The 27555-nt window shown below is 42.1% G+C and overlaps 1 protein-coding gene across 1 annotated transcript in view; it reads left to right on the forward strand.

Annotated features, from left to right (window-relative positions):
- CEP112 (centrosomal protein 112) overlaps positions 1-27555 on the forward strand; it is a 165138-nt gene that overhangs the window by 131678 nt on the left and 5905 nt on the right. Inside the window, exon 24 of the mRNA XM_058817258.1 lies at positions 16222-16311. Within this exon, the coding sequence (XP_058673241.1) occupies positions 16222-16311 (90 nt within the window). The remainder of the gene's footprint in view (positions 1-16221; positions 16312-27555) is intronic.

Genomic DNA, 27555 nt, shown 5'->3' on the forward strand with positions numbered 1-27555 from the left:
CAGAGCCGAGCAGGGGAGCAGCTCCTGCCTCTCTCTGGAGCCCCAGTGTGTGAAACAGCACCAGCTACGACATCAAAAGGTCCAAATAAAAGTGTAAAGTTTGGGGTTTTTCAAAACACCTGTCTAATTAGCCCGGCTCGGTGTTTGCCAGCTCTAGCTCTGGCTTTCTCACAGTTGTGTGCTCAGCAGAAGTGGCTTTTTCATCTCGGAGGTTTGGGTAAGAGGTTAAACCTACAAACACTGTCACCAAACCTGACCCGTCGGCTCCTCGGTGCAAACCTATCCCATTTCCTCACAGCATCAATCACCCCATTGTGCCCAGCTAGGAAAGGTGAGGTGGAGCTGTTTGCCAGCTTTTTCTAGAGGGACGAGATCATGTTAATTGAGTGTTATTATCAGCCAGTCCTTGTGGTTTGACATGGATTCAAAGTGAAGCTGCTCATCCGCTCGGAGAATGCGTAGGCACGGATGGAATAACCTCAGCGAGTTTTCTGATGCCTCCATCCTCAGGGAAATTGGTTTGATTTGCCCTTCAGTGGAAATTTTGTGTACTGTTGGCAGCCAAAACAGCTCTGGAGTCCAGAAGCAAGGGAAAGTCTATTCTGTGTCTTGCACTCTGCAGCTTTTCCCACTAAAATTTCTACAGTGAATATTTTCTGTGTGTTCACCTCATTGCCTTCCAGCCCAAGGAACTTGCCTCTGTGTGTTCATACAGCACATGTGTGTATAATAAGATGGAAAACTAGATAAAAGTACACTTTATTCTTTGAGGCTGTTGCATGTGGATATGCATTTCATGTCCATCCTCCATCCTGCACTGGATGGAGGAGCAGTTTTTCCTGGGAGCAGTTCATTGTTGCTGATTCTTGCACCATCAAGTCTTGATTCACTGATGGACAGGATCTGAGACAGTAAATATTTATTTGTTGACCCTTGAAAATATGCATGAGGAAGACTGAGGGCTTGAGGCTTATGGAGAAGACTGTGAACTCAAGGTTGAAGCTTTTTGTGAAGTGTTTCTGTGCAAGTATCTCTAGTTTTGTATCCTTGGCCTCTTGAGGCCTCTTGACTGATTTATGGGGCAAAGAGAGTTCACCTGTTTTCTTCTTCAGGGGTCTGTCTATGAAATTTATTCTCAGGAAACTGAAATAGGTTGCCTACAGGATAAAATTTAGGACTTTAAATTAATTTCTTGGCAGCATCTCCCCCAAAACTGCCAGATAACAGAGGAGTGGAAGAGCAGTAAGGTAGGGATGAGTCAAGCACAACCAAAACCTTACTACTCCGAGTAAGGAGGAGGACACAACTACTTTTTAACTTCTTCTGTTACTAAAACTGTCTCTGCTTATTTTTATTTTAAGCCTTCACCACATTGAAGTCAATGACTTCAATTAAATCAACATGTTTTAGTAATTATGAAACCAAATTCTTCAGCACTAATGGACCTTCATGTACAAATCTAATTCCTGATACAACTCAGAGAGTGACCTGCAGTGGTGTTGGAACTGCTTCACCAGCATGGACAACCAACTCTGAGACAGAAATTTGTATTTCCAATGTTGAATTTGTCTCCTGTATTTGGCACCTCCAGAAAATAAATCATCGGTGAAAACCCCAGATTGCCAATTATGAAGAGTTCATTAAGATGTGCTGAAGTTCAAAGCAAAAACACCAGTTCCTCACAGGTCAGGGCAGCTCTTCTAATGGTTCCTGCTTTGCCTCCAGCAGCAGCTCATCCCCAGAACCTGTTTATTTTTCTGCCAGGGCTGTTGGCAGGTGAATAGAGTCACATCAGATCACCTCACTTGTATTTTATGCTGGAAACCCATGCCCTGGATATGCCATTTTCCTGGCCCAGTGTGGCATGAGATCATGGATTTCAAACCAGGCCACGTTGGCCATAGAAGACAAAACATGCAATGCCCTGTTCACTTCCCTCTTGAGATTTGCCAGGAAGTCCCAGCTCAGTTTTGCCCTGGGGTTTGCTGTCTCTCAGTTCAGATCATCCCAAAGGAACAAAGCCTGGTGTGGGGAGGAATGAGAGCATCACTCATGGTGTCCTGAAAACAGATCAGCTCATTTGTAATGCAAAAAGGAGTGGATGCAAGTTCTTCTAGAACCAGATCAGGGGAAAACGAACCAGTCGCTTTTCCAGGGAAATGATTAGTTAGGAACATGACAGCACTAAAATCCATGCAGATATCCTGTGGTTTAGGCAAACACATCATTTGTGCCCTTGCCAGGTGGGCAGTGGTGCTGGTCCAGACCCACAGAATTATTAAAGTTGGAAAAACCCTCTGAGATCACTGAGTCCATCCAGGCTCCTGAGAGTCCCTGTCTGAGCAGCACAACAGTTTCATTCCAATGGAAGGTTGTGCTATCTCTCTTTTCAGCTAAAACTGTTGAAAATATGTTAAACCTGAAGTGCTGTAATGTTTTCCTTCCCATTTTTCCACGTGAGTGCCCAGGGACTGCCATGAGCTCCCACCTGTGGCACCATGGACCTCTTTGGCTTTTTCATTCCCTTGCCACCCTGCACCCACCTTTCCACAGCAAGATTGTCGCACACATCTTTTATGGGAAATCCTTTCTTTAGGATTTTTCCTCCTGAGAAGCTGAGAGGCCTCAGGAACAAAATGTAAACAGTGATTATCTGCTGCTGTGGGATGCAACAGGTGCATCTGGGATTGGTCTCATGTGGGTGTTTCTAATAAATGGCCAATCACAGTCAGCTGGCTCAGACTCTCTGTCCAAGACAGAAGCTTTTGTTATCATTCTTTGCTATTCTATTCTTAGCCAGCCTTCTGCTGAAATCCTTTCTTCTATTCTTTTAGTATAGTTTTAATGTAATATATATCATAAAATAATAAATCAAGCCTTCTGAAACATGGAGTCACATCCTCATCTCTTCCCTCATCCTCAGACCCCTGTGAGCACGGTCACACAAGATCTCACCTGGAGGAGACCCAAGAAGGGGATGTGCTCACTCAGGGAGGGATGATGCCCACCAGGAGTGTCCAACCCCTGCACCCACAGCAGAGCCCCAGGTGCTCTCCCTGCTCTGCTCCCTGCCAGCTTTGTTATGTAAGAAAGGGTAAAAGTACAAACAAGAACACTGAACATGAAAAGTGAGTTTGTTTGCTCACTGAGAAGCCTGGCAGGGGCAGAACGGAATTGTATAAATAAAAAATCCAGGCTGACAAATGTTGGGTACCTGCAGGAACACCTGCAGCACTGAACCAAGCCAGGACTCTGCAGGCAGCTGGGAGGAGAATGCAGGGTGGGTATTGACACTCTCTGGCTCCAGAAAACAACTCTACGTGCTGTATTTAAATTCCCCTTGCTTTTGTTTCTACTGTCAATATCATTCATGTCCTGTCCAGTCTTGCACTTGTAATTCAGCGAGGTAGAGCAGCAATTACTGAAGACTATTTAACAATTTGGATATTATCAGTGGATTTTAATTGTGTGCCTGGAAGCACCTCTGACCACAGCCATGCTCTGGACTCCAAGGAGGGACTCCTGCCTCATGTATTGTTTTCTTCCTGCTCCCAGAATAACACATCACTTTTACTCAGTGTTTGTGTCCATTCATAACCATTGTGTGGAAATGTGTGTTTGCCGATGGAGTTTGGTGTTGCTGGGCTCTCATTTGTGTTTCTAACTCGGCCTTGTGGTGGGTGAAGAGCTGATGTCCCTTCTCCATCTCAGCACAGCCCAAGCTCATTTGTGCTTCCTTATCAGATCCTGAACTAGACTGAGCTTTATGAACTTAACCAGTACTGGAATTCTCAGATCTTTCACATTTTTCCTTATTTCTTCTTGTTTTTCCTGCAGTTTTTGTCTCAGTTGTGCTACGGGGAAGGTTTGGGGATGCATGAAGTAACTGCAGTTTAAATGAGAGAAGTTTAAATGAGAAACTCATGGTGCTCCAGAACCTGATCTGTTTTCTGTTATTTTTAGTCCTGTTGCATTTAAAAAATGTTGTCTGTATAGAATGCTTGGAACTATTTACATATATTTTTTTAAAAGCTTTTTGTGCCTTTTGGGGGTATCTCAGCTGCCCTGTCAGGACCCTGTGGGTGCCCCTGGGAAGCAAAAGCAGGGGAATATCTTGGGGGTGCCTTAAAGTCACAAGAAACTCAACAGGACTCGTGCTGGGTGGGACTGAGCCCCTCTCTGCCTGCGCATTTTCATTTTCTGCCACAGCAGAAAGATCTTCACACTGAAACAGCAGAGTTCCAGCTCAAAACTGGGCTGAAACAGACTTATCAAAAAACCCCACAAAAACAAACAAACAAACAAAGCCCAAAAGCTCTCAATGGAAATCAATCTGCTTTGTCACAACTGTGATAAGAGCTCTTGACACCCCACTAAAATTGTATCTGAGGCACTGCAATAACTTTGCTGAGTGTTTTTCCCCTCTTATCCTCTTCCTAGCTTGCCTGTGTATAAATTACACCTTATTCTTACCTCTGCTGGAGAAACTGTTAGCACCAAAAAATGCAGCATGGGCTTGAATGTTTAAGTAATTGCTTTTAAGGGAAACAAACCAAATAAATTTAAACTAGATAAATTCTGATTTTTTTTTTAATCAATGATTCCACTTCAGCTGTAAAAAATACAACAGAGTTAAGGAAATACAGTGATGAGGACTATGCAGGAATTAGAGTAAAATATTTTGTATAAAAGCTATCAGAAATATTTAAATAGGTCATGGAGCCTGACATTGTTCCTTGCTATGTGTGTATGTGTCTGTCTGAAATATCCTGCACCATTTTTGTGGAGCTCTAAAATGGACGGAAAAACTTCTGAAGAAACCGAAATAGATCTTCCCCATGTCTAATTTGGAGAAAAAAAAAAAAAGAACTTAAAGGATTTTAGAAATGTTTAGAAACATTGGCATTATGACAGCAAGAATCTCTGTCATAACGTCATATGATTAACTAGATCAGAAACATTCTGGGATGTTCTGATCAGTTATGTTAATGCCTCTTTTAAAAAGTATAAAGCTAATGCTCTATAAAATAGAAACAGTTTTGGTTTTCCTCAGGCTACTGAGATTTGAGTTTCGTAATCTGTTTGACCAGCTGCAGAGGACGTTCTGTTTCATTTTTTTCTTTTTAAGTAAATGAGCTTCATCTCAACATGATTAAAAAGTAAAAAAAAAAAAAGAACCAGCCTTCAAAAATACTCCGTTTTCACTCATACTTTTAAATAGGAGCAACTGCATTGTCATGTCTTGTTGCAAATGTAATTGGGTTGGAGGTCATTAAAGACTTTGAATAAAAGAATTTCCAAGTTTCCAAGTGTGCATCCTCCCCTGTCAAGAATCGCCCCATTTTTGGCTTCCAGACATAATTTTAGCAGATATTACTTTGCTGCCTCTCACATCTCACATGTGTTGAGTCAAGCTCGCTCTTGTTCAGTTCAAAAAGCAGTGGTTTGCCTTGCAAGTTAATTTTGTTGATTAAGGTTACTTTGAAAGGTAAAAAGGCATTATTAGATTTCTTTGTGTGTGCCTGTGTGCAAGAAAATGTGTGTTATTTTATGTAATGGGAGAATTGCAGCAATACTGAGCACTTGATTGCACAAAATAAATAGCTTTTCTTTCATTCCTACTGGGAATCAGATTGGCCTATTGATTAGAAATATTTCATATTTCTGTCTTAAAAGAACATAACAAAATAAGAGGCTTTGTAAGGCTTGTTAGAAATGTTTATATTTCCAGGTTTTTGTGTATCCCTGAGGAGCAATGCATTTAAAAGAGACATTTGTAGAGCACCAGGGGTCTGCTGGAGCCTCTGGGCTGGCTCCAGGTGTGAAGTATCTGAACACCCACCCAAAGTGGCAGTTTGGTGATAAAGCTGGTTGGGAATGAAGATTGCCCTGTTCAGCCAGTGATTGATAAATCTGCTTTATCACACTCAGGCCTTCTCCAAGTCATTGCAGGAAATTCTGCCCCAACCCCTGACGGTTGTTTTTTGCAGAAGTGTTGTTAAGAGCACAGCAAGCAGCAGAACCAGGTGTTTTTCTGGTTAATTTGTGTTCACAACAGCAGTTTTGCAGTAGCACGGTGTTGACACAACGTTTTAGACGTTCTTGCGACAGAGCATCAAAAATTCAAAAAGTTGCCTGAAAACGTTGAAGCTGACATCAGGTCTTCACAGGAAACCTGCTCAGAGAATGGCAGACTCCTCGCTGTTGCCTTTGATTGCAAAGTGTTTAATAAAAAGCAAATTAGGAAATGAAAATTGTCTCGCGGATCAATCGGGCGCAGCGGTTCCGCCTGCTCAGCATTATCTGTCAGACATTACCTGATGGGGAGTGTTGTATTTTGGATAATAGTCTCCAAATCAGACTGAAAGGTTGACTGAAAAAATACCTGATGTATTTTGTGTGTGCTCTGAGGCTGATAACAAACTCTGCAGTTCAAGTTTTAATGACTTGGGGGGAGCTAAGGAACTTCAAAAGCTTCGTGATAAATGTTTTTGACAAAGCGTCAGCTGAACATTAGGCAGAATCTTGGTAAATCCTCTCATAAGTGGTTTAAAATGGAGTTCTGAACTTTTCCTTTATAAGTTTATGCTTAAGATGTCATGGTATCTTTGGGTTTAAAAGATTCATTTTATCTGGTAAATGTGCACCACTTGGTGTTCCTGCCTAAACCTGGGTGAGTGCAAGCGGGGAGACAGTTCAGGGCTTTTCTCCTTTTGGCAGCCTCTGCTCTGCTCTTGACCATGACACGTGTGCAGGCTCAGAAAAAGGGGAAGGAGTGTGAAAGCAAAGTGCAAAATACTCCAGGGAGATATTACAGTAGATCTTGCAGCTGTCGGGCTTGTGATTGACTTCATCACAACAGCCCCAAAGTGTGCTGCTCTCAGACAAAGCAGGGCTTGGACATGGCAAGTGCTTGTTGGCTTTTGTGGCCCGTTGAGAAAAGCAGATGAAAGCCAGTTTATTACAGCCTTTGAACCTTGCCTGCCTTTCCCTCCTGTCACCTGAGCCACTAAAACAAAGCAAAAACAATTCCCTCCTTGGCTCCCCCTGACAAAAACGCCCGACTTTACAATTTATGCTGCTGTTTGCTTTGAACTGTTATCTCTGCAGGACCTTATGGCATCCTTTGCCTTTCAAAAGAATTGAGTTTATAATGTCCTGCAGTGAAGCCCTGACTCAGCAAAATGCTTAAGCCCCTGCCTAATTTTATGTCTCCAAATAGCCCTGCTGGTGCCATCAATCAAGTATTTTAGGGATGTATCTTAGAATTATGGAGTCTTGAAAAGATTTGGGTTGGAAGAGACCTTAAAGCTCATCTCATCCCACCCCCTGCCATGGGCAGGGACACCTTCCACTGTCCCAGGCTGCTCCAAGCCCTGTCCAGCCTGGCCTTGGACAATTCCAGGGATCCAGGGGCAGCCACAGCTGCTCTGGTCCCCTGTGCCAGGGCCTGCCCACCTTCTATTGGAATTCCTTCTAATAGACCTAATTTTTGCAGGAAAATTATTTTAAAACTTTGGTCAGCTCAACTAGGTGTGTATAGAAAACGCTGAAAACATTCAGCAAAATATCTTACAGGAGCAAAGCTGGAAAAGATTGGCATATTGAGAATCCTTACAGTGCTCAGGTGATCTCCAAAAGACGCCAGATGAAGTCTGATGTGGAAGTGTTATGGGACTGCTCAGAAGCTAATGCTGATGATCCCAACTTTATAATGTGCTGCCAGTGAATTGTCAAAAATGAAAATAGCTTATATTAGAGCCTGCCACACTGCAAAGTGTTTGCATGTATTTTTCTTTTATGTTAAATGACCTACTTTAAATTTTTTTCCTCTGCTGCTGGAGAGACTTGATTCTGTTCCTTGAGTCAAATTATTCCCTTTTCCTTCCTTCCTTCCTTCCTTCCTTCCTTCCTTCCTTCCTTCCTTCCTTCCTTCCTTCCTTCCTTCCTTCCTTCCTTCCTTCCTTCCTTCCTTCCTTCCTTCCTTCCTTCCTTCCTTCCTTCCTTCCTTCCTTCCTTCCTTCCTTCCTTCCTTCCTTCCTTCCTTCCTTCCTTCCTTCCTTCCTTCCTTCCTTCCTTCCTTCCTTCCTTCCTTCCTTCCTTCCTTCCTTCCTTCCTTCCTTCCTTCCTTCCTTCCTTCCTTCCTTCCTTCCTTCCTTCCTTCCTTCCTTCCTTCCTTCCTTCCTTCCTTCCTTCCTTCCTTCCTTCCTTCCTTCCTTCCTTCCTTCCTTCCTTCCTTCCTTCCTTCCTTCCTTCCTTCCTTCCTTCCTTCCTTCCTTCCTTCCTTCCTTCCTTCCTTCCTTCCTTCCTTCCTTCCTTCCTTCCTTCCTTCCTTCCTTCCTTCCTTCCTTCCTTCCTTCCTTCCTTCCTTCCTTCCTTCCTTCCTTCCTTCCTTCCTTCCTTCCTTCCTTCCTTCCTTCCTTCCTTCCTTCCTTCCTTCCTTCCTTTCCTTCCTTCCTTTCCTTTCTTTTCTTTTTTTCCCATAGCCTGGTGCAGCAGGAGCTGCCTGACTGGTGGGGATGAGCACAGCCCCCAGCTTGGAGAATTTTTTAAGTTCTCCATTCCCATTTTGAAACATCAGCAAAGTGAGCCAAACTTCCCAATGTGCCCTGGTCTATGTGGGAGCTCATATTATTCATGATGAATTCTGTGCCTTTGGAAATTACACCTTGTATCTCATTCCTGACCAAGGAAACCTTTTTTTTTACTTTTCTTTTTCATAATGGCAGCAGAAAATGGGCAGCCAGCTCTTGTAGGGACACATTCACAAAGGTATTACCGATTTGCATTTTCATTCTGTGTTGTAATTCATGTTCACTCTTCATGAAATAGTGTTTAGTGGTTAAAATTAAATATTAGGCATGAGGAATCATGACAGATTTGCTGTCAGTGCATGGTAGGACACTGTGAGGAGCAGCCTTTGCAGGTTTTCCTCTTTCCCCCACCCATCCAAAGCTGTTCCCAGCCTCGCCAGATCCTGAATTGGACTGACGGTAACAGGCTGGGAGGTCAGTGAAACTAAAATAGGAAAGAGAGATGTCAAATATTGCTCAAGGCATTTTAATTTCTGTTCCTGAGGAGCAATAAAGCCTAAATTTTCTGTACAGTCATAACAGCAATTGTAATGTACCTATAGGATAGAGAAATAATTCGTGTTATTAAACACCATGACTGTTTTCTCTGTAAAATAAGAGATTTTCTTTTCTCTTGCAGTAATGTTGGCCCCTGCATATAGGTTGTAGAAAACCTTGTTTGGAAAAACAAAGCCATTGTTTTAACAGAAACAGCAGAAATTTTGCCTTTCATTTTGAATCAGTAGCATAATGAGTGGTGGAGCAATAGTTCAACATCAAAGGAGACTTTTTGGATATATTGTGTGTTGCAACAACAGCGAAAAAGTTCCCACCAGAAAGGAATTTTGCCATATGTGAGCAGCAGACATATGTATTAGGTTAAAACCAGAAGATTTCCTTTGCTTTGCACCAAAACCAAGAGAGAACTCCAAGTACAGGGATTTTTTTGTTTTTGTTTGCAGTGTCATGGGCAGGAGCTCAGTGAAAACCCAAAAAGTGCTGAGGATGCCCCAGAAATTTGGCTCAAATATAATTATTTCACTTTTAGAACACCCTTGTTTTGCTCAGACTCATGGCATTGCATCAATGCTCTTCACAGATATATTTGCCCAATTTATTTGGAGTAGTCATGAACCCAGATAAATCTATTTATCTCCATGAAATGTTTTAGCAAAATTAATGATTGCTTTTAAAAATCTGGATGGGATTCTTGGCTGCTTCCTTTGGACAGAGTTGTATTTGACTCTAAATTTTGGACTCTAAATATTTGACTCTAATTTTGCCCAGACAGCATATAATTCTGGCTTCATGGAGAGATAAAGATTTTGAAAATCAAATATTTTAATGACAAAATTTTAAATCATCTCCATCTGTATTTCTGGAAGAAAATTCTCTTTAATTTTTATTAACATTCACATGTGGCTTTTTTTTTTCTCAAAGTTCCAGAGATTTTCTTCTCATGAACGAGGAGAGAAAACACATCAATGGATGTAAATTGAATTTAGAAGGCACTTGAAGAGAGGCCTGTATTCAGAATTATTGTTGGCACATGTTTTGAGGATGTAAAGTGGAAGCCTTCTTCTGTGGGCATTAGTAAGGAGATAATTAAGACTACAGTAGGTAATTAGAGTAGCTTTTATTACTGCATCTTTCATTAACTAATTATATTAATTTGGTAACATTTGAAAAATTCTTTGAAGATGAAAAGTGCTAACTCTCACTACCTTTAGTGGTAACTTTACTCTGCACTGGTCATAAATTTCCAGGGCTTTTCTTGGTAGAGATGCACATCCATATGTGCAGAGTTGCTAATAAAAATTTCATATTTCTAATAAAAAAAGACTGACATTATCTTGCTTCATCTGGTCAGGATGAGCAGCAACTTTTCTGCTGTTTTCTGTTTCAAAGTGAAAATACGTTGATATTTAATATTTTTTGGAATTTTTTTTTAAATGTCACTTATTTATTCAACCCTAAGAGCAGACAGATAAATGGTTGTAATCCATGAGTTCCCATTGATGTGATGGGATCAGGAATTAAGCCTTGTCTGCTCTCAGGAAAATACAAAAACCAGAAAATTATTTCAGGTTAAAGAAAGAAAACATATCACATTTGTAAACAGTTTCCTCACAATTGTAATCAATACACAGAAATTAAGAATTGTTATTGTTTCTGTTTATGTAATTCTTCAGAACTGAACTTTCTTTCAGGTAATCCAACACTTTTGATAAATGCCCTGTGGTTAAAGGATAATCAAATTAGGTTTCATATATTGGAGACCAAATCCTTCCTACATTCCTGTTCCATGCTTGTTCCTGGGATTCTTCAAACTCTTACCAGCTTTTAGTTGATTTAGATCCAGCCCTGTAACCAACATCAGAAATTAATTTCTGCCTTGACAGGGATTTTGGAGTGCTGGCACTGCACCTTTTTGTCTCTCTAGGGCTCCTTGTCAAAGCTCTGTGCTTGACAATTTGGGTTTTTTTAAAAACCACCTTTTTTCCCAGCCTCACTCTGCCCCTGGGTATCCCACAGAATTCTCTGATCCTGTGCATCCTCATCCCAGCTTTGCTGAGCCACAGCCCAGCTCCACAGGCAGCAACCCACGTGTGCTCTCCCTTGGGGCTGAAATAAAAACTCCATTTGGGGCTGAAATAAACTCTCTTTGGGGCTGAAATAAATTCTATTTTGGACTGAAATAAACTCCATTTGGGGCTGAGATAATCTCCATTTAAGGCTGAAATAATCTCCATTTAAGGCTGAAATAAAACTCCATTTTAGGCTGAAATAAACTCCATTTGGGGCTGAAATAAACTAAATTTTGGGCTGAAATAACCTCAGTTTGGGGCTGAAATAAACTCCATTTGGAAATTAAATAAACTCCGTTTGGGTCAGAAATAAACTCAATTTTGGGATGAAATAAATTCCATTTGGGGCTGAAATAAATTCCATTTGGGCTGAAATAAATTCAGTTTTGGGGCTGAAATAACCTCCATTTGGGTCTGAAATAATGTCCATTTGGGGCTAAAATAAATTCCATTTGGGCTGAAATAAACTCCATTTGGGGCTGAAAAAAAGTCCATTTAGGTCAGAAATAAACTCTATTTTGGACTGAAATAAGCTCAGTTTGAGGCTGAAATAAACTCCATTTGGAAATTAAATTAACTCCGTTTGCAGTTGAAATAAATTCCATTTGGGGCTGGAATAAACTCTCTTTGGGGCTGAAATAACCTCCAATTTGGGCTGAAATAAAGTCCATTTGGGGCTGAAATAGACTCTATTTTGAGCTGAAATAAACTCCATTTTGGGCTGAAATACATTGTATTTAGGGCTGAAATAAACTCCATTAAGCATTTTGCAGGAGATAACCCATCCCCAGTGGGATAATAGGGGGAATAGAAGGTGCCTACCCAGAAATGCAGCTCAGAGGTTCCTTTCTCCTTCCCCATCTCTGGGTCTCAGGGGCTGGGATGGGCTCGTGCACAAACTCCGCTCCAGGTGCCAAAATCTGCCCAAATACTCCAGCGTTGCATTCCCAAAGCCGTCCCTTCTCCCTTCCCTCCTTCCCCTGCCTCCCAATGCTCCGTGAGACCCAAACAATGTGATTTTATTTCAGGATCCTTTCCATTTTTAGAAGTAAATCAAATGAGTTTTCCCTTTCTCCGGCTGTAATTCACCCACATTGTTGCATCGGGGCTTATTATCTCATTTACATTTTTAAGAGCTTTTCAAAGTGTAGGATATCTGGGCTGGAAAGGAAAACATTTGATTTCTTTGTTCTCCGGCCAACACAAAGCACTTCCAAGGTCAGGTATGGTGTAGACATTCAACAGCAAACATGTTTACATGGCATTTGAAAGCCTGTTTAACTGAAAAAAAAAATAATATTGTCTTTATAAGAGTGATGCAAGTCAGCTCAGCACAGCTGAGGGACGGGAATCCATCCGAACCTGGAAAAATTTAACTAAATAAGTTTAGTTTTGTTTTTTGTTCAGGGGAAAAATGCCTCTGACGCTTAAAAATTGGCCTGGATTTTTGTTTTTAATCCCTTTTTCTTCATCTTGGCAGTTTTAAATCATAGGCTCTGCTGCTCTTTGGGCAGAATGTGACACTTTGAAGCAGAATTAAAGCTGCATTTCTAAACAAAACAAAACGTTGTTTAATTTTATGAAAGAGATGTTCTGGGGTGTACCTGGGGTAAGTCCTCTGCTGTTTTTTAAGAGTGTTCTACATGGCAAAAGCTTCCCTGTGTGATTCAGAGAAAGATCTGAGGTTCTGGTGGCTTCAGGCTCTGGCCACTGCACGTGAGGCTTTTTGACTACAGAGAGAATTTCAGTGTGATCTTCAAAAAGGTGCATTATTCATGACATCCCTCATGATCCCTCCTAGAAAATTAAAATCACGAGCAACAAACTTCTAATTGCTATTTTCAGAGTTAATCACCTGCAGGAATCTACAGCAACCATGAGATTTTGATGCTACTTTTCCATTTTGGCACAGCTTTGATCAAATGCTGAACTTTTGGTTTTACTTTTTTTTGCCATTGTGCTGATAGAATATCTGGAGTACTCAAATGAACATTAATTACTCCTGGAATTTATGCAGCACAGGAATAGTCCAAAAAGGGTCCAGTGAAGGTATTTGTGATTGATCCAAGGAATTAGCTGAGTTGTTTTTTTGCCATCCCAATACAAAACCTGTCAACAGCCAGTTATGATGTGATTGGAAAAGTTTGGGAGTTCATACAGCAAATTCTGGTTTGGACAAATGGTGAATGGATAACTGGAAGAGTTGTTAGTTTGCTGTACTTACATGCTACAGTAAAAATACCTTCTTTCTAAATTTAAATTTAAGACATTTTCTGCTCTCCTAATGAAATAAAACATGTGTGCTCTGTGCTGGCAAACACTATCTAGAGTAGGTGAACCTCACAAAGGCTGTGTTATCTGAATTTCCCAAATTAAATGACTTTCAGATGCATTGCAAGCCCTCACGTTTAAAGGAACCTCTTGTTTTAACCTCTGCAGAAGTTTATTGTAAATAAGAGATGTTATAAAAAGGGAGAAGAGAAGGAAGGAAGGAAGGAAGGAGCAGGGCACCAGTTTTCTTTGCCACCATGGGGCTGTTCTCCTGTGCAGAAAAGTTTGAGATCCAATTTTGTACTCAGGACGTGCAGATGGGGGTGATAAAAATCTGTTTTCTGGCACAAACACATAAATATAGACTCACATGTATTTAAAAATTTAAATGCTATCTCTTGGCCAGCTTCAAAGTCCTGTGAAAGGGTCAGACTTTCTCTGGAGCACAAGGGAAGGATGAGTGATGTGTGATGAGGTTTCTTCCCTCCTTATTTTTCACCCTTTGGGCTGGAAAAGCTGACCCTGAAAGAGCAGGAGAAGATGGGTCATGCTTTGTAGTTTATCCAAAATGTGCTCCAGGAATGTTCCTGAGATTCATCCTGGACTGGTTATGAATGGACATTTTGGGGTTATGGCAGGTTTTTTATCTAATTAATTGGGTTTTTGGTGATTTTCCTGGGATGTGGAATGACCCTGCTCCTTATTGCATGTTCGAACTGCTCATTTTAGCTTTCATGTTTGTTTGTGTTTTACCTCACAAGATAGATGTACAAAAAGCAAACAAAAAGCCAACAGTTCACAAATAATTCCCACATATATTTCATTATATTAATGCAAATTGCTGGTAATGCAAGACTTGTTGAGTATTGAAGACAAGTTATGTATTCAAAGCCTGGATTTCAGCATTTCTCAGAAGCTCTGATAGCATAAAAGTCCCTGGGCAGATTTGAAGTTCATGCTTGGGTCTGGTTACAATTTTTGGCATCAGAACATGTAACAGTCTTACAGCTATAAGACTTTAAAGTTAATGCCTGGCATCACTTCAAAACAGCGTTCAAGATCTATCATAAGTAGTCCTCTTATCTCAATAGCAATTTTATCCTGTAAATTATTGGAGAGCGCAGGATTTCAGTGCTGTGGAAAAGAGCAAGGCATTTTTGCTGTTAAATCTTTGCACCACGAGGACTTTTGATGATCCTGAGTTGTGCACAGGTACCCTGGGCTGCTGGAAGCAAACACGAACCATATGGCAGGTCCTGCAAAGCTCCCTCAGTCCGTGGGGTTGTTGGTCTGTCCTCTCAGGGGAAAGGCAGGGGCAGCAAGGGAGGTTTAGGTTGGATATTGAGAAATTTCTTCACTGAAAGGATGGTCAAGAACTGGATTTTCCCAGGGAAGTGGTGGAGTCACCACCCCTGAAGTGTTCAAAAACCAGTGAACGTGGCATTTCGTGATAGGATTAATGACCATTGTAGGGTTGGTCAGAGGCTGGACTCGGTGATCTGGGTGATCTTTTCCAGCCTCGCTGATTCTGTAATTCCAGAGTGCTCTGCAGAAGGCCTCTGTGCAGCTCAGCTTCTTTCAAAGCATCACTGGAGGCTCCTTCAGGGGCATTTGCAGCTCGAGCCCCTTCCCGGGTGCAGCCCCGTGCTGCTTCTCCGATGGGTATCAATGCCCCAGTTTCCTGCCATACAAAAGATAACTCAAAATATTCCCTTTCTGCAGCCACAGCCGCCTCTGTGTTGGTGTCAATCCCCCATCCACATTGTGCACTTTGCTTGGAGTCAGCACTTGCAGTTAACAATGCCTTTATTCAAGCTGACAACATCACTAAGCTTTTAGTAAATGTGTAAGTAAATGTTAAGCGTGTATTCAAACATCCAACAATGAGGAGGAAACTTTCAAAACAAACAAAACAAAAAATCTTTGAAACTTGGTATTGTTTGTTTGGTGTGTATCTGTTAGAAATAACAGAGACTATCAGTTCCTTGGGGCACGCTGTTCCTTTGTTAAGCATGTAACAAAAAAGATCAAGGCTCTGAGTGACTGCTGGAATAAAAATAAATGTATAAGGAGAACAATAATGACAAAATAAATTTTTCCATGCATTTTATGAGCTTGGTTTAGGAGTGATTACTTCTGAACTAAATAAGGATTGGGTAGTTGTGGTGAAGTGACACGATCACATTATTCCTTTTATTTATTGCCATTTATATTTCATTTGTAGATCACATGCTAGATTTGACTACAGGGCAGGAGGGGAGCCCCTCATCTCGGCCAGCATCCCACTTCAGTAATCTGGAATACATTTCCACTCCAAATTCCAGACATTGTTTTCCAGAGAGAGGATTATTCTGGCTTAGAGGGAAAAAAAACTCTTGGTACACTGCAAAACTGCACATAAGAAGCTCAGGTTGTGCAGAGAGGATGACAACAAAAACCTGGGACATTTGCAAATGCAAATGTTGCAATATTTCCAGTAGCCTTCCAACCTTTTAGAGTATTTCTTACATTTTTAGGATGGATGGTCTATAACAAGACATAAAAATAATATATTTTTAGGATGAGTAGCCTACAATAAGACTTTTGAGATGTAGCTACTCTTGTTCAGTCCCACCTGTGCAGAGTAACTTTTTGAGTGGCCAAAGTGCCTCTGTCGCGCCTCAGCCCCGAGTCCAGCTGGACTCACAGTGCTCCACGTCCTTCCCCAGCTCGTTGAAGACGTGACCTGGAAGTTTTGCTGCCACCCCAAGTTTCTCACGTGTGTTTTGCCTCCTTTGCTGTTGTTGCAGGCCCTGCAGGACGAGGTGGAGAATTACCGTGGGCAGGTTTATGATGCCCAGAGGAGGCTGCAGCAGAACGAGCTCAAGGCCCAGGAGCAGGTACAACTACTGGGTGCTGCCCTCACCCTCTGAGCAAGGAGGTGCAAGGGTTAAAAACAATCCCCTCCTTCAAAGCAAAAGCACATATTTTCCTGCAAAATTCTCAGCTAGCTTGCTTTTCTGTTTTGTTGGTAATAAAAGAGAATTAAACTGTCTGAACCCTTCAGGCAAATACTTATCTGCTGCTCTCTGTTGCAAGTTGGTATTTCAGCTATTCTAGCTGCTAAATGATGCATTTATTTTGAACTGTAGAGTTTTTAATAAAGGTTTCTGAGACTATTCGAACCTGTTTTTTAATGGTTTGTATGAAGAGAAGTAAAATTGGACAATAACAGCTAAAATTAATCTTTAGTCCTGATCTTCTGCATTCATTGTCCAAACATGTCTGTAAACATGTTTCAGATGATGAATAGTGCTAAATTTTTTCTGGACACTTACAGTGAAGTCAGAGATTATTTAGTGTGCTTTGAGCAAAATAGAGAGTGGTGTTTACAGGCAGTGTTGGAACAGAAAATCAATGATCTGCATTCAAACCAGATTAAATTGAAATATTCAGGAGAATATGCAGGTGATGAATGCCTGAATCAGAGAGGAATTTATGTATTCCTAATACAAATAAGGTTTTGAAGCATTTGAGAACTTTATTTGGTGCTGAGTAAACAGTATCAACAGCATCTGTCCTACATAAAGCATTTCTAACTCTTTATCTGCAGGAATAATCACTTGGGGTGGGTATAGGAGATTAATAATCCTTAATTTCAAGTGTTTTTTCCTCAGTTTTGTCATGCTACTGGCACATGGAATTCTCTGTCACCCTTGGTGTTTAATTGATGTATTTCCTCGCTGTTCCCTCCTGTCCCCCCTCTGCCTCCCAGATAACCTTAAAGATTACCCAGTCCCAGTCCTGCCAGGCTCATCCTGAGCTGCAGTTCTGCAGCACTGGAGAGTTTGGTGCAGTGAGAGAGCTGGCCTGCAAGCATTGCATTTTGGCTTCAGAGTCTCCTGGAAAAGAAGGAGGAAAATCAGCTCTTTAAAGCAAGGTTGTCCCTCCCAGGGAACAGCACTGGCTGCATGCTGTGAGGGATGTCCTCTTCCAATTTTTTTTCTTTTTTTAATGTTTTTCTTTAGTCTCTGCCATTTTGCTTTTTTTTTATTTTTTTCTGACCTGTTTTGAGAAGGATCCAGAAGAAGAAATAAAAAGTGACTCATGAAATACAGAGTAGAAGGCTGCACATGCAGATTCACAGGGTGCCTTCAAGGTTTTCTCCTACATCTGCTCCAAACCAACCTACAGAATTCTCCTGTCCAGACTTAATTAATGAAGGAATAGTTCAGATGGTAACATCCTGTTCCCCAGTATAATGGAGCAGGAATGTTATTTAAATCACACTGTGCTGTCCATCTTTGAGCTTGATGTGCTGGCAGGTTTGGTGGAGCTCATATCCAAGTTCCTCAATGGTCTTGTCTCTGCCTTTCATCCACTGGGACTTTCTGAAGCAGCTGGAGCCACTGAAAGCTGCTTTGGTTTAGGTGGCTTCAGTCTATTTTGCAGACAAACATTTTGGAAGTTGTTACTTGTCTCCTCTGTGAGTGGTTAATTCATTAGTTCTGCTTATCTCTCCAGGAGAAAAAATGCAAAAGTGACAGTTCTGACGTGTTTCCAGTTACTGGGTTTGGCCAGGCTACCTGTAAACATGTTCATCAAGTGTTAACAGTGGTTAACAACTCATCAGCCGATCAGGGACTTGAAATGTTCAGGGCAGTAACTTCATTTCTGCTTTTACCAAATACTGTGCGAATCAAAATTGCATAAAACGTGGAGCTTTGTGCTGGTGCCATTACAAAAGCCACTTTTCCAAGCTTTTACATATCTATAAATAAGGAGGAGCGAGGGTTAAAGAGCTTCTGTTTCTCATTAAAAGGAAAAATCTTGTGTTTTGATTCTATAACAACAACAAACAAATGAATGAGACATGAAAAAACATTTTGTTGTGCTTTTAATTAAAACTAAAAAGCTGTTTCTCGTTATGGCTTGTTGGGTGGTATCTCAGTGCTCCATGCTGGCCGTTTTTCCAGAGCAACGTCCTCATAACTCTTCAGCCTTTAGGAGTGACTGACAGAGCCACAAAGTTTAACTCTTTGTCACAGTGACCCTCTGCTGATCACACACGCTTAACCTTTCGTTATTATAATCATCCAGAGAGACAAACTGTCCTATAAATAAAGGGGAGAAAATACTTTGGGCTGTCAGCAGGCCCTGAGCTGCTCTGGAGGGGAGCCTGGTGCTGCACTGGGAGAGGAGCTGTTGTTTTCATGGAGCTTTTCCATTGCCATACTTTGTGTTCTTGGATGAACTCATGTTTACTCCTGTTTGGTTTTTCTCTCCCATTTTACAGCGTGGGTCGGTGCAATCACTTTGTGTCTGTGTTCTCTCACCATGGTGCCATATGGCAACCATCTCTGGATGATGGGTTCCAATCACACTTCTCAAAAGTGCTGGCTTATATAATTTTAGCTTTTTTAGCTTTCCCAGAAAGGTTGTCCTGTCTCTGTCCTGGTTTTCCAGTGTAATGCTGCACTTCGAGAGTGGAGTCCCAGAGCTGAATCATCTTTCTTCAGGTCAAAGTGTTGGATGTTTCCTTTAAAAATTACATGTCCAGCATCTTGAGACGTAAATAACTGTATTCATGGAAAGTGATAAACTGGTAGCAAATGTGAAAACTGTAATATATAGTTTTATATATATTGTTATTGTTGAATGCATATAGTTATACTCTGGGAAGGTTTCTGGCAAATTTGGGTGTGTCCAAACCATTTCCTTGCAAAGCAGCAGTGAAGTTTCTTGTATCTCAGTCCTACATAACTGTGGGATCAGCTTCCTGTCCAGTGATCCCATTGTGTTCCCATGTCTTGCACTTCTGGAGTGAATGTATCCCTTGGTTGTCTCTGATGTGTGCCTGGATCTAATGTGAGACAAAATTTCCTACTAAACATTATTTCTTAAGTCCTGTGGCTTTGTGCGTTTGTCAGTCATCGTTTAAAAAATCCCCATTGTTCATACAGGAGGCTCTACATCCTGTGAGTGTGTAATTAAAAATGACACACATCACTGGGAGCTTAATGAATCCAGGAATTTAGGCATGTGCAACAAGTTTTGCTGAACTGGGATCTGTATAAAAATTCATGGTAGTGATCTTTTTTGTTTCTTTACTACCTAGATTTCTTTAGCATTCATTTAATTTCAGATTCTTCTTAGAAGGGTAATCACCCCAACTCAGTTTACTAAAAAGCTCCAAGAATCTCTTTTGGGAATTACACACAATAATTTTCTCAGAAAAAATCCTAATCTTTTCATTCCTTGTTCTAATGTTTCTAGCCAGAGATTTGGGTTGAGTGTGATGTAAAATTTGGGATAACAGAGGAGAAAAAAGTTCCTCATGTTTGCAAACAACTGAAGTAGCAACACTATAGATACTCAAACCATAGAGATACCTCCAAACAGTCAAGTCATAAATAGAGTTTTAAAGGAGATTCTGAGACAGAAAATCAATTATGTTCGATTCATTAATATTGCTGAGGAAATGAAGGAGAATAGCAATGGAGGTTTTCAGCCCTTTAATTTCTTTTTCCTGAAACAGATTATAAAAAAAGGAGAAAGGAGTTATCTGAATGAGGATGTTATAGAAGTATTTGGCATAAAATGGAGCAGCTTAGTTTAAGTGGATTTCACTCATGTTCAAATGAAAACAGGAGTGATAATTGTAAAAGAGCCATGATTCAAAAGCATTCAGCCAGTTTTCATTTCTAATGTTTATTATCCTGACTTGCTCGATTTTTTTATGGCTGCTGGATATTTACCACATTCAGCCCAACTTGCTGTTTCCATGCCAACTAAATATGTTTGTTCTCAGATGAATGCTGTGATGCATCCTTCTGAAATTTCAGTTGCTGTGTAGCACAGAGGAACTTCTAAGGTTTGCCACACCTTCTCCTTGGTGGGAATAGTGGTGCTGGGAGCAGAGAATCAGTGAGGCACAGATGAGCAAGAGACGTTGATGTCCACAGTGTGAGTCCCAGGTAGTTCTTAATCTGATGGCTGGAGCTCTTGAGTAATATTAGCTCTTTGGTTTGGGGCTTTTGGGCCATATTTCTTCATGGAAATTATCTAGTGGAAGTTGTCCTTGCCCATGGGAATGGGATTGAAATGAGATGATCTTTAAGGTCTCTTCCAACCCCAACCATTCCATGATTCTGTGATTTCTGAAGGTATCTGGGAGTTCTAAATGCCATCAGATGGCAGCCTGGGGTGCCTGCCTCAAATTTTCAGACTTTCTCCAACTAGTGTCATTCTCAGAACATGACTGTAACATACAAGCTCTTATTTGCTCTAGAGCTTATCTACAGCAAATAAGCTCTAGATTAGGATATTGAAAAGCCCAGGTTGGCTTTGTGGCCAGCTGCAGGTGAGGAGGGTGGAGGGAGCAGTGTGCCACCAAGCCAAGGGACACTTTGGGAGCTGAGACCCAGCCAGTCAGCACAGGCTGGAGGTGGTGATGAAATTCTGCTGTTTGCTCCACGTGCTTGAACCCACGGAGCTGAAACACTTCCAGAATTTCTCCCCCAGAGACCCATTTGTGCTCCCACAGAAATGGGAAGCCCAGCCTGGATGTGGAGGATCCTAAACCACAGCAGTGATTCACCAAGAGCAGCCCTTACTGGGGCTCTGGAGCCGTGGGGAAAAGAGTGAGAACCTGAAAGAAATTTCCACTGTGACTTTCAGGAACTGCACCACCAAGTATTGTCACATTAAAGTAATTCCTGTGGTTTCTGCCCCTGACCAGCAGGATGGATGGATGGATGGATTGGGAGAGTGTTTTTGTGCAGTTCTCTGTGGCTGAGGAGGGACCTTCTGTCATCTCCTCCATCCACTGCTCTGCTGACCCCCCCCAGCACTGGGGGCAGGGGGGACCTGTGTGTTTCAGCTGTTTTCCTACCATAAACCCTTGTGAAAAACTCAGAGGACAAACAGGCAGAGGGACAGAGCTCCCCACAGGCTGAAAACCTGATGGTTCCACAGCTGCACAATAGAGGATTTCTTTTCTAACTACTTATAGTGCAAAAAATTCAAATTTAAAGTATTTTTATTGAAAAGAAGATGTTGGAGAGGCACAGAGAAGCAGTGAAGAATCCCGTGGGAGTGGGAGCACTGCTCAGGCTGTTTGGCACTCACAGACCACAGCATCCAGTTCTGGAAGGTTCTTCAGCCTTCCCAGTAGAGACTGGTGGGCAGGAATCTGATCCTGGTTCTGTCTCTGTAAGGAACCTTTCATGGATATAGAGGCCCCATAGGTGTATGATAATGTTGATTTCATAGAATTTTGTTTGGGTTGGAAGGGATCTTAAATATTACCCAGTCCCACCCCCTTCCATAGACCAGGCTCCTCCATGCCCAATTTTGAACACATCCAGCATTGTGGACTTTAGGTACCATAAATGACCACAGACATTTTTGGAGCCCAATTCTACCACTTTTTACCTTAGTAGGTGTCTCAAATGCATTGATATATTCATTAATCACTTTGATACAACAGCACCCCTCAGTTTTTAATTAAGAATGAGATTGCTGGGATAAAGCAGGATTTTGCATTTGCCACAAATATATTTGTGTATTATATTTGTTTTCTGTGTTTTATATTTGTGTATAATTTCCTTTAATGGCAAGCTATGAAAGGAAAGAGAATTGTAACAAATATAGTAAATTATTCTGTATGCCATGAGGTTTCAGATTAGCAGGAGGAGATGGAAGCTGAGATTCAAGCACAGCAAAACAGCTTTGCAGGTGGGATTTGAAAGGAGCTGGAAATCAATGGAGTTAGAAGTTCCCAGGAGCTCCATATGGCAGGAGCTGCAGGAGAGGAGGCTCTCACCAACTGTGCAACTGTCAGGGGGAAAGGAGTTGGGGATAGTGGTGCGTGTGTGGAAGCCAGTGATCAAATCTTAGCTTTGGTAATCAGACACAACTGGAAAACACACAAATACACACCTCCTGAGCAGAACACAATGAATTGTTGGAGCTTGGTGGCCAGCTGGAGAAAGACAGCAAACAGAAAGTACAGGAGAAATAGTTAAAAGGGAAAAAGGGAATTGTTACCAGAAGAGAATAGAAGCATATGGCAGCATGCAGGAATTAGAGATTGTTTTAAAATGTCACTTTTCTTGCTCTTTGTCTTAAATAATAGTGAATGGGAGAGTTTGTCCTTTTAAGAGGGCAGTACCTCCTATTAGAGCATCTGTGGTTTGCTTGCATACTATCCATGAAGGGAACTTTGTTCTTTCAGAAGCTGTTGAAGTAGGACTACAAGGAACAGTGATACTGGTGCTTAATGCAGGGAATGAAAAGAAAAAGGAAATGGGGATGTCCAGAGTGGATGACACAAGAACAGAGCAGCAAAACCTCATCTCCAGTCATGCTCCCAGCAATGCGTGTTCACTTAGGAAACTGTCCCAGTCTCTTTTTCTAGGATATGGAGCTAAAAAAGACTGGGAAATACCAACTTTATGGTGATCTTCACCTTCATGTAAATTCTAAGGCACTATTTTGCTGTCAGTTTAATCAGCACCAAATGCCATCCATGGCAATTCCATCCAGGCCTGTTCCTGCTGCCCTGCCCATCCTTCCCAGCCCTGAGGCTCTGCAAGCCTGGCAGCTGCTTCTCCACTGGAGACACTGCTTGGATTTTTGTTCTTGGAAATGGTGGTCGTAAAAGTAGCTTCTGATTATTATCTACAGAGCTTTGCTTGTTCACAGGGTCGGTGTGAGAGGGCAGATCCTGATCCTGCTGCTGCTGCTGAGCTCTGTGAGCCCTCCCTGGCCTTGGGGAGCACTCGGCACCTCCTGGATCAGGCTCTGGAACCTCTCCCTGCTGAGCCACCCCAATGGGAGGGAGTGTGGGGAAGGTGGCACGTGCTGGAATGTGAAACTGAAAGGCATAAATGTGTTCCAGCAGTGGTGTTAGAGATGCTCAGAGCTTCATTTCAAGCTTAATTATCCTGATGGTGCACGAGGAATGGCCAGAGGCAGGAATGAACCCCATGTGTTGGACCTGGTGATCCTTGTGGGGCTTTTCCAGCCCAGAATATTCTGTGTTTTCTGTGTTCTCAGCGCTGGGGAGCAGCTGGGCTGGTTTGGGGCTCGTTCCTCTGGATCAGGGGGTGTCAGTGGGGTGTCCCTCCATGTCCCCATCACCCTGTGGAGGGGACAGCCCTCCTGCTGCCATCCCAACCTCCTGGGCCAGCAAAGTGACAGGAGCTGAGGGGAAGAGAGCTGGGGGAACAAAGATGGCATCTGCCATGAGTCATCTGGAAGGAGAAGAAAATAAGTCCAGGATCCTGCAAATCCCAGCTGGAACAATAGCAGAGCCCTGGAGAGGGGGAGGCTGAGGGAACAGCATGAATTTTCTAGCCACAACATTCCTGGTTGTTCCGTGGTGTTGACAGTGAAAGCTTTTATTCCTCTCCAAGTCGTGTAGTCCCAGGAATGCTGTTCTTGCCATATGCAGCCCACTGGTGGGTTTTTTTTTCAAAAAGCTTCTTTTGCAGCTATGAATTATACGGACTCAGACTGCTCAACTACAATCAGAGGATTTTCCAGGTGGGAGATCTTGTTCAAGAAAAGAGAGATGGAAACACAAGCCACTGAAGTAACAAGGCCACTTGGATGCAGATTGGGAAAAGAAAATTAAATGACCTGGAGCAGCAAACTCAGTGCCCAGCGAGGAGCTCAGCAGGGCTGGAGGTCCCCATGGGTCAGCAAAACAACAATGCAAAAATGTCTTGGATGCTGGGATGGTTTACTGGCTACAGACAGACACACAAAGGGGATGGCTATGCCACCAATTTATCTTTTATTGGAACTGTCAGGACAGGGGAGGTGCTCCAGCAGGATTTTCTCAGTGGAGAGCAACATGGTGTTCACTGGACAGAATAACTCCCTCAGCTGATCTCGCCCGGTCGCCGTTTTCAGCTGAGCCAAATCCGTGGGATTTATGGCATTCATTACTTTTCTTAAGAACTCGAGAACATTTGTATCGAGTTGCACGCTGTTCCTGCAGATCTGGGAGAGCCATATTTCAACAGCCCTTGCACAGCGAGAGTCAGAATTCCCTCTGCCTGGAACCAGGCTGGAAAGCGGCGGATATTCGTGTTTGGTGATTTTCTGCAAAGACAAATGTGCAGACCTTGGTCTTCTCTGAAACAATTGATCCATCACTGGGTTCTTCCTCAGGAAAAATAATTTCAGAAGATTTCAAGCTTCAGTTCAATGTTCTCTTACAAGAGAGGCCGGAGGGGTCTGAAACTGAAGGAAATTGCCAGTTTTGGTTGGTTTGTTCCTGGGTTGGGGACATTGTTCAGCGTCCCCCAGGCCAGCTGAGGGAGGAAGGGGCACATCTGGACCCACAGAGGTTTTGTAGGAGTGAAGCTGGGCTCACTTAGCCTTCAGGAGTGCTGAAAAGCAAAGGAGGAGTCCCTGCAATTAGGGAGGACACAAATAAGTGATTAATCATTCCTTGTTGGATTGGTTTTTATTTTTGGTGGGTTCTTTTCGTTGGTTTTTTCTGTTGATTAGGATTTTTTTTAATTGGGATGGCATTGTAATATTTTGTCCTTCACTTGCCCTTTTCACAGTGCCTTCAGAAAATTTCTTCACCTGAATGAAGCTGACCTATGCATTATTATTATTATTATTATTATTATTATTATTATTATTATTATTATTATTACTACTACTACTACTACTACTACTACTACTACTACTACCACTACCACCTTCATTTAGAAGGAGGAGATTTTATTCTGAGATTAAATTATCTCAATTATCTCCCTAAGACTGAAGGGGTTATTTTTACCTGTTTGGAACCCTCACCTGTATTCAGATTTATTGCAGCAGATCTTTCCTGTCTCGATTCAGAGATGTTGCAGAACAGATCCATAACTTTTTTAAAGAGTTTTTTTTTTCTCTTAAACAGCATTATAGCGCACAAATGTTGATATAGAAAGGGATTTAGGAAAGACAAGAAATAACTTTTCTCATCTTATGGAAACATGGAGAAAATTTGATAACAACTAAAAGATTCTAATTATGCCTTTTGGTCACTATCCTAGTATTCCCTGGCACACATTATGCTGCATAAATATTATAGACAGGCAGAAATTAAAATACTAAAAAAGCCACAACACCCTGGTTCAGGCAACTATCTTTTGATTCTTATCTGACATAAACACAAAATTAACTTCATGCCCTTCAAGACAAAATTCTTTTCTTAAAGGAACTTGAACAACTTTCTGTGGTCCCTTCATTTACTTCAGAGTTTCTTTTGCAGTTTCCTTATGCTCCCCTGGTTCAGATAAAGCCATTTACAGCTGGAAGGTCTGGAGAAGATCGCATTTGTTTGGGGCTTTTGAATTTTGGATTTTTTGCTTTTTATGAGATGGATATTTTGCAGCAGGGATGAACTCAGCATCACAGAGCCGTGGGATGTCAGAAAGGAAGAGTTGGGTGTTGGGAACCCGAGCAGGATCTGGTGGAGGGCATGGAAGAGACACAGAACACCCTGTGCTTTGCACATGGCTGAAATTCATCTGCTCACCTTGAAGATGCTGCAGTTTCCTGGATGTGCTTGGGTTGTTTCTTTCAGAAAGGAAGGAGAGAGACTGGAGCACAGTGAGGAGCCAATGGAGCCAATGTTCCTGTGCTCCCACCCGCTCCTAACCCAGCCCCAAACATCCCTCTGGGGTTTGTAGAGAAGGTGGGTGGCTGCAGAACTGAGCTGTGCCAGCAGAAGACTGAGGAGCAGTAAAAAATTGAAGCTGATTTCAGAGAATCACAGAATTAATCACAGAATCACAGAATCCCCAGGTTGTCAGAGCCCTCCAAGCCCATCGAGCCCAGCCCAGCCCCAGCCCCTCACCCAAGCCCTGGCCCCCAGTGCCCATCCAGGCTTTGTCAAACACACCCAGGGATGGGGACTGCACCACCTCCCCGGGCAGAACATTCCAGAACTTTATCCCCCTTTCTGTCAAACACTTTTCCCTGCTCTCCAGCCTGTATTTCCCTTGGTGCAGCTGGAGCTGTGTGCTCTGGCTGTGTCAGTGCTGCTGCAGACAGAACCCAGCCCCAGCTGAGCACAGGAAGAAAGGAGATTCTGCAGCAGAGCCCAAGGAAATGGTCACCACCATCCCCAGAGGGATTGCAGAGATGTGGACGTGGTGCTGAGGGACCCTGGCAGTGCTGCTTCATGGTTGGACTTGACCTTGAAGGCTTTTTCCAACCTAAACAATTCTGAGATTGTGCTGATAAGCACGGGGTTGGTTGGTTGGTTGGTTGGTTGGTTGGTTGGTTGGTTGGTTGGAAAGCTCAGGTTTGTATATTTCTCTTCTGGGCATCAAACTCAGCTTTTCTCTCTTTGAGAAATGGTCAGTGCCTGACACAATTTCAGTGTAGTCTGTGAAACTCCAAGTCCCATTTTTGCATCACTTTATATAATTGTGTCACTATTTATCTCTTCTTTTTTTACTGATTTACCAGGTGACCAAGCACACATGAGCTACGTGTGGCAACTTCAGCTTTCTGCTGACACCAAAGATGATTGATGGGCAAACTCCAAACCTCATATATTAGCCACCAACCTGAATAAACAAAGACCAGTGTGACAGCTTAATATTAAAAGCTATAAAACCTTCCTGGGGGTTCATGGATTAAATCAGCTCACCAAAATGAATTTTCAAAGAAAAAAAAACCAACAAACTTTCTCAGGACTGAAGAAAAATGCACACAATTAAATGAAATAGAGCCATCCTCATCCAGCTGACTAAAGCCCTCCTGAGGGATGAAGAATTGCAATTTTAAACGTCCCTCAAGTGTGCAAGAGGAGACACAGTATTTGTGGATCCTAGGGAGGCAGCTTGAGGCTATAAAAGAACAAAAAAGCCTTTAAGGCACAAAAAAACCCCTATCCCTGCAGACATAGCTTTCGTTGGTGAAAAATAAGTGTTAAAAAATAAAAACTTTCTGCCATTCAAATGAATACCCATTAGCCCACTGGATGTTATTTTTCAGTTGTAAGAAGTGATTTAGATTTTTGCCATGCACTATTTTAATCTCTTGGGTCAATAAACCTTGATAGTGACTTGAGCCAAAAATACCAGCAGGTTGTTTACCATAACACGGCAGGAAACAGCTGGGCA

This window comes from Ammospiza caudacuta, chromosome 19, assembly GCF_027887145.1.
Source record: "Ammospiza caudacuta isolate bAmmCau1 chromosome 19, bAmmCau1.pri, whole genome shotgun sequence".
Lineage (NCBI taxonomy): Eukaryota > Metazoa > Chordata > Aves > Passeriformes > Passerellidae > Ammospiza > Ammospiza caudacuta.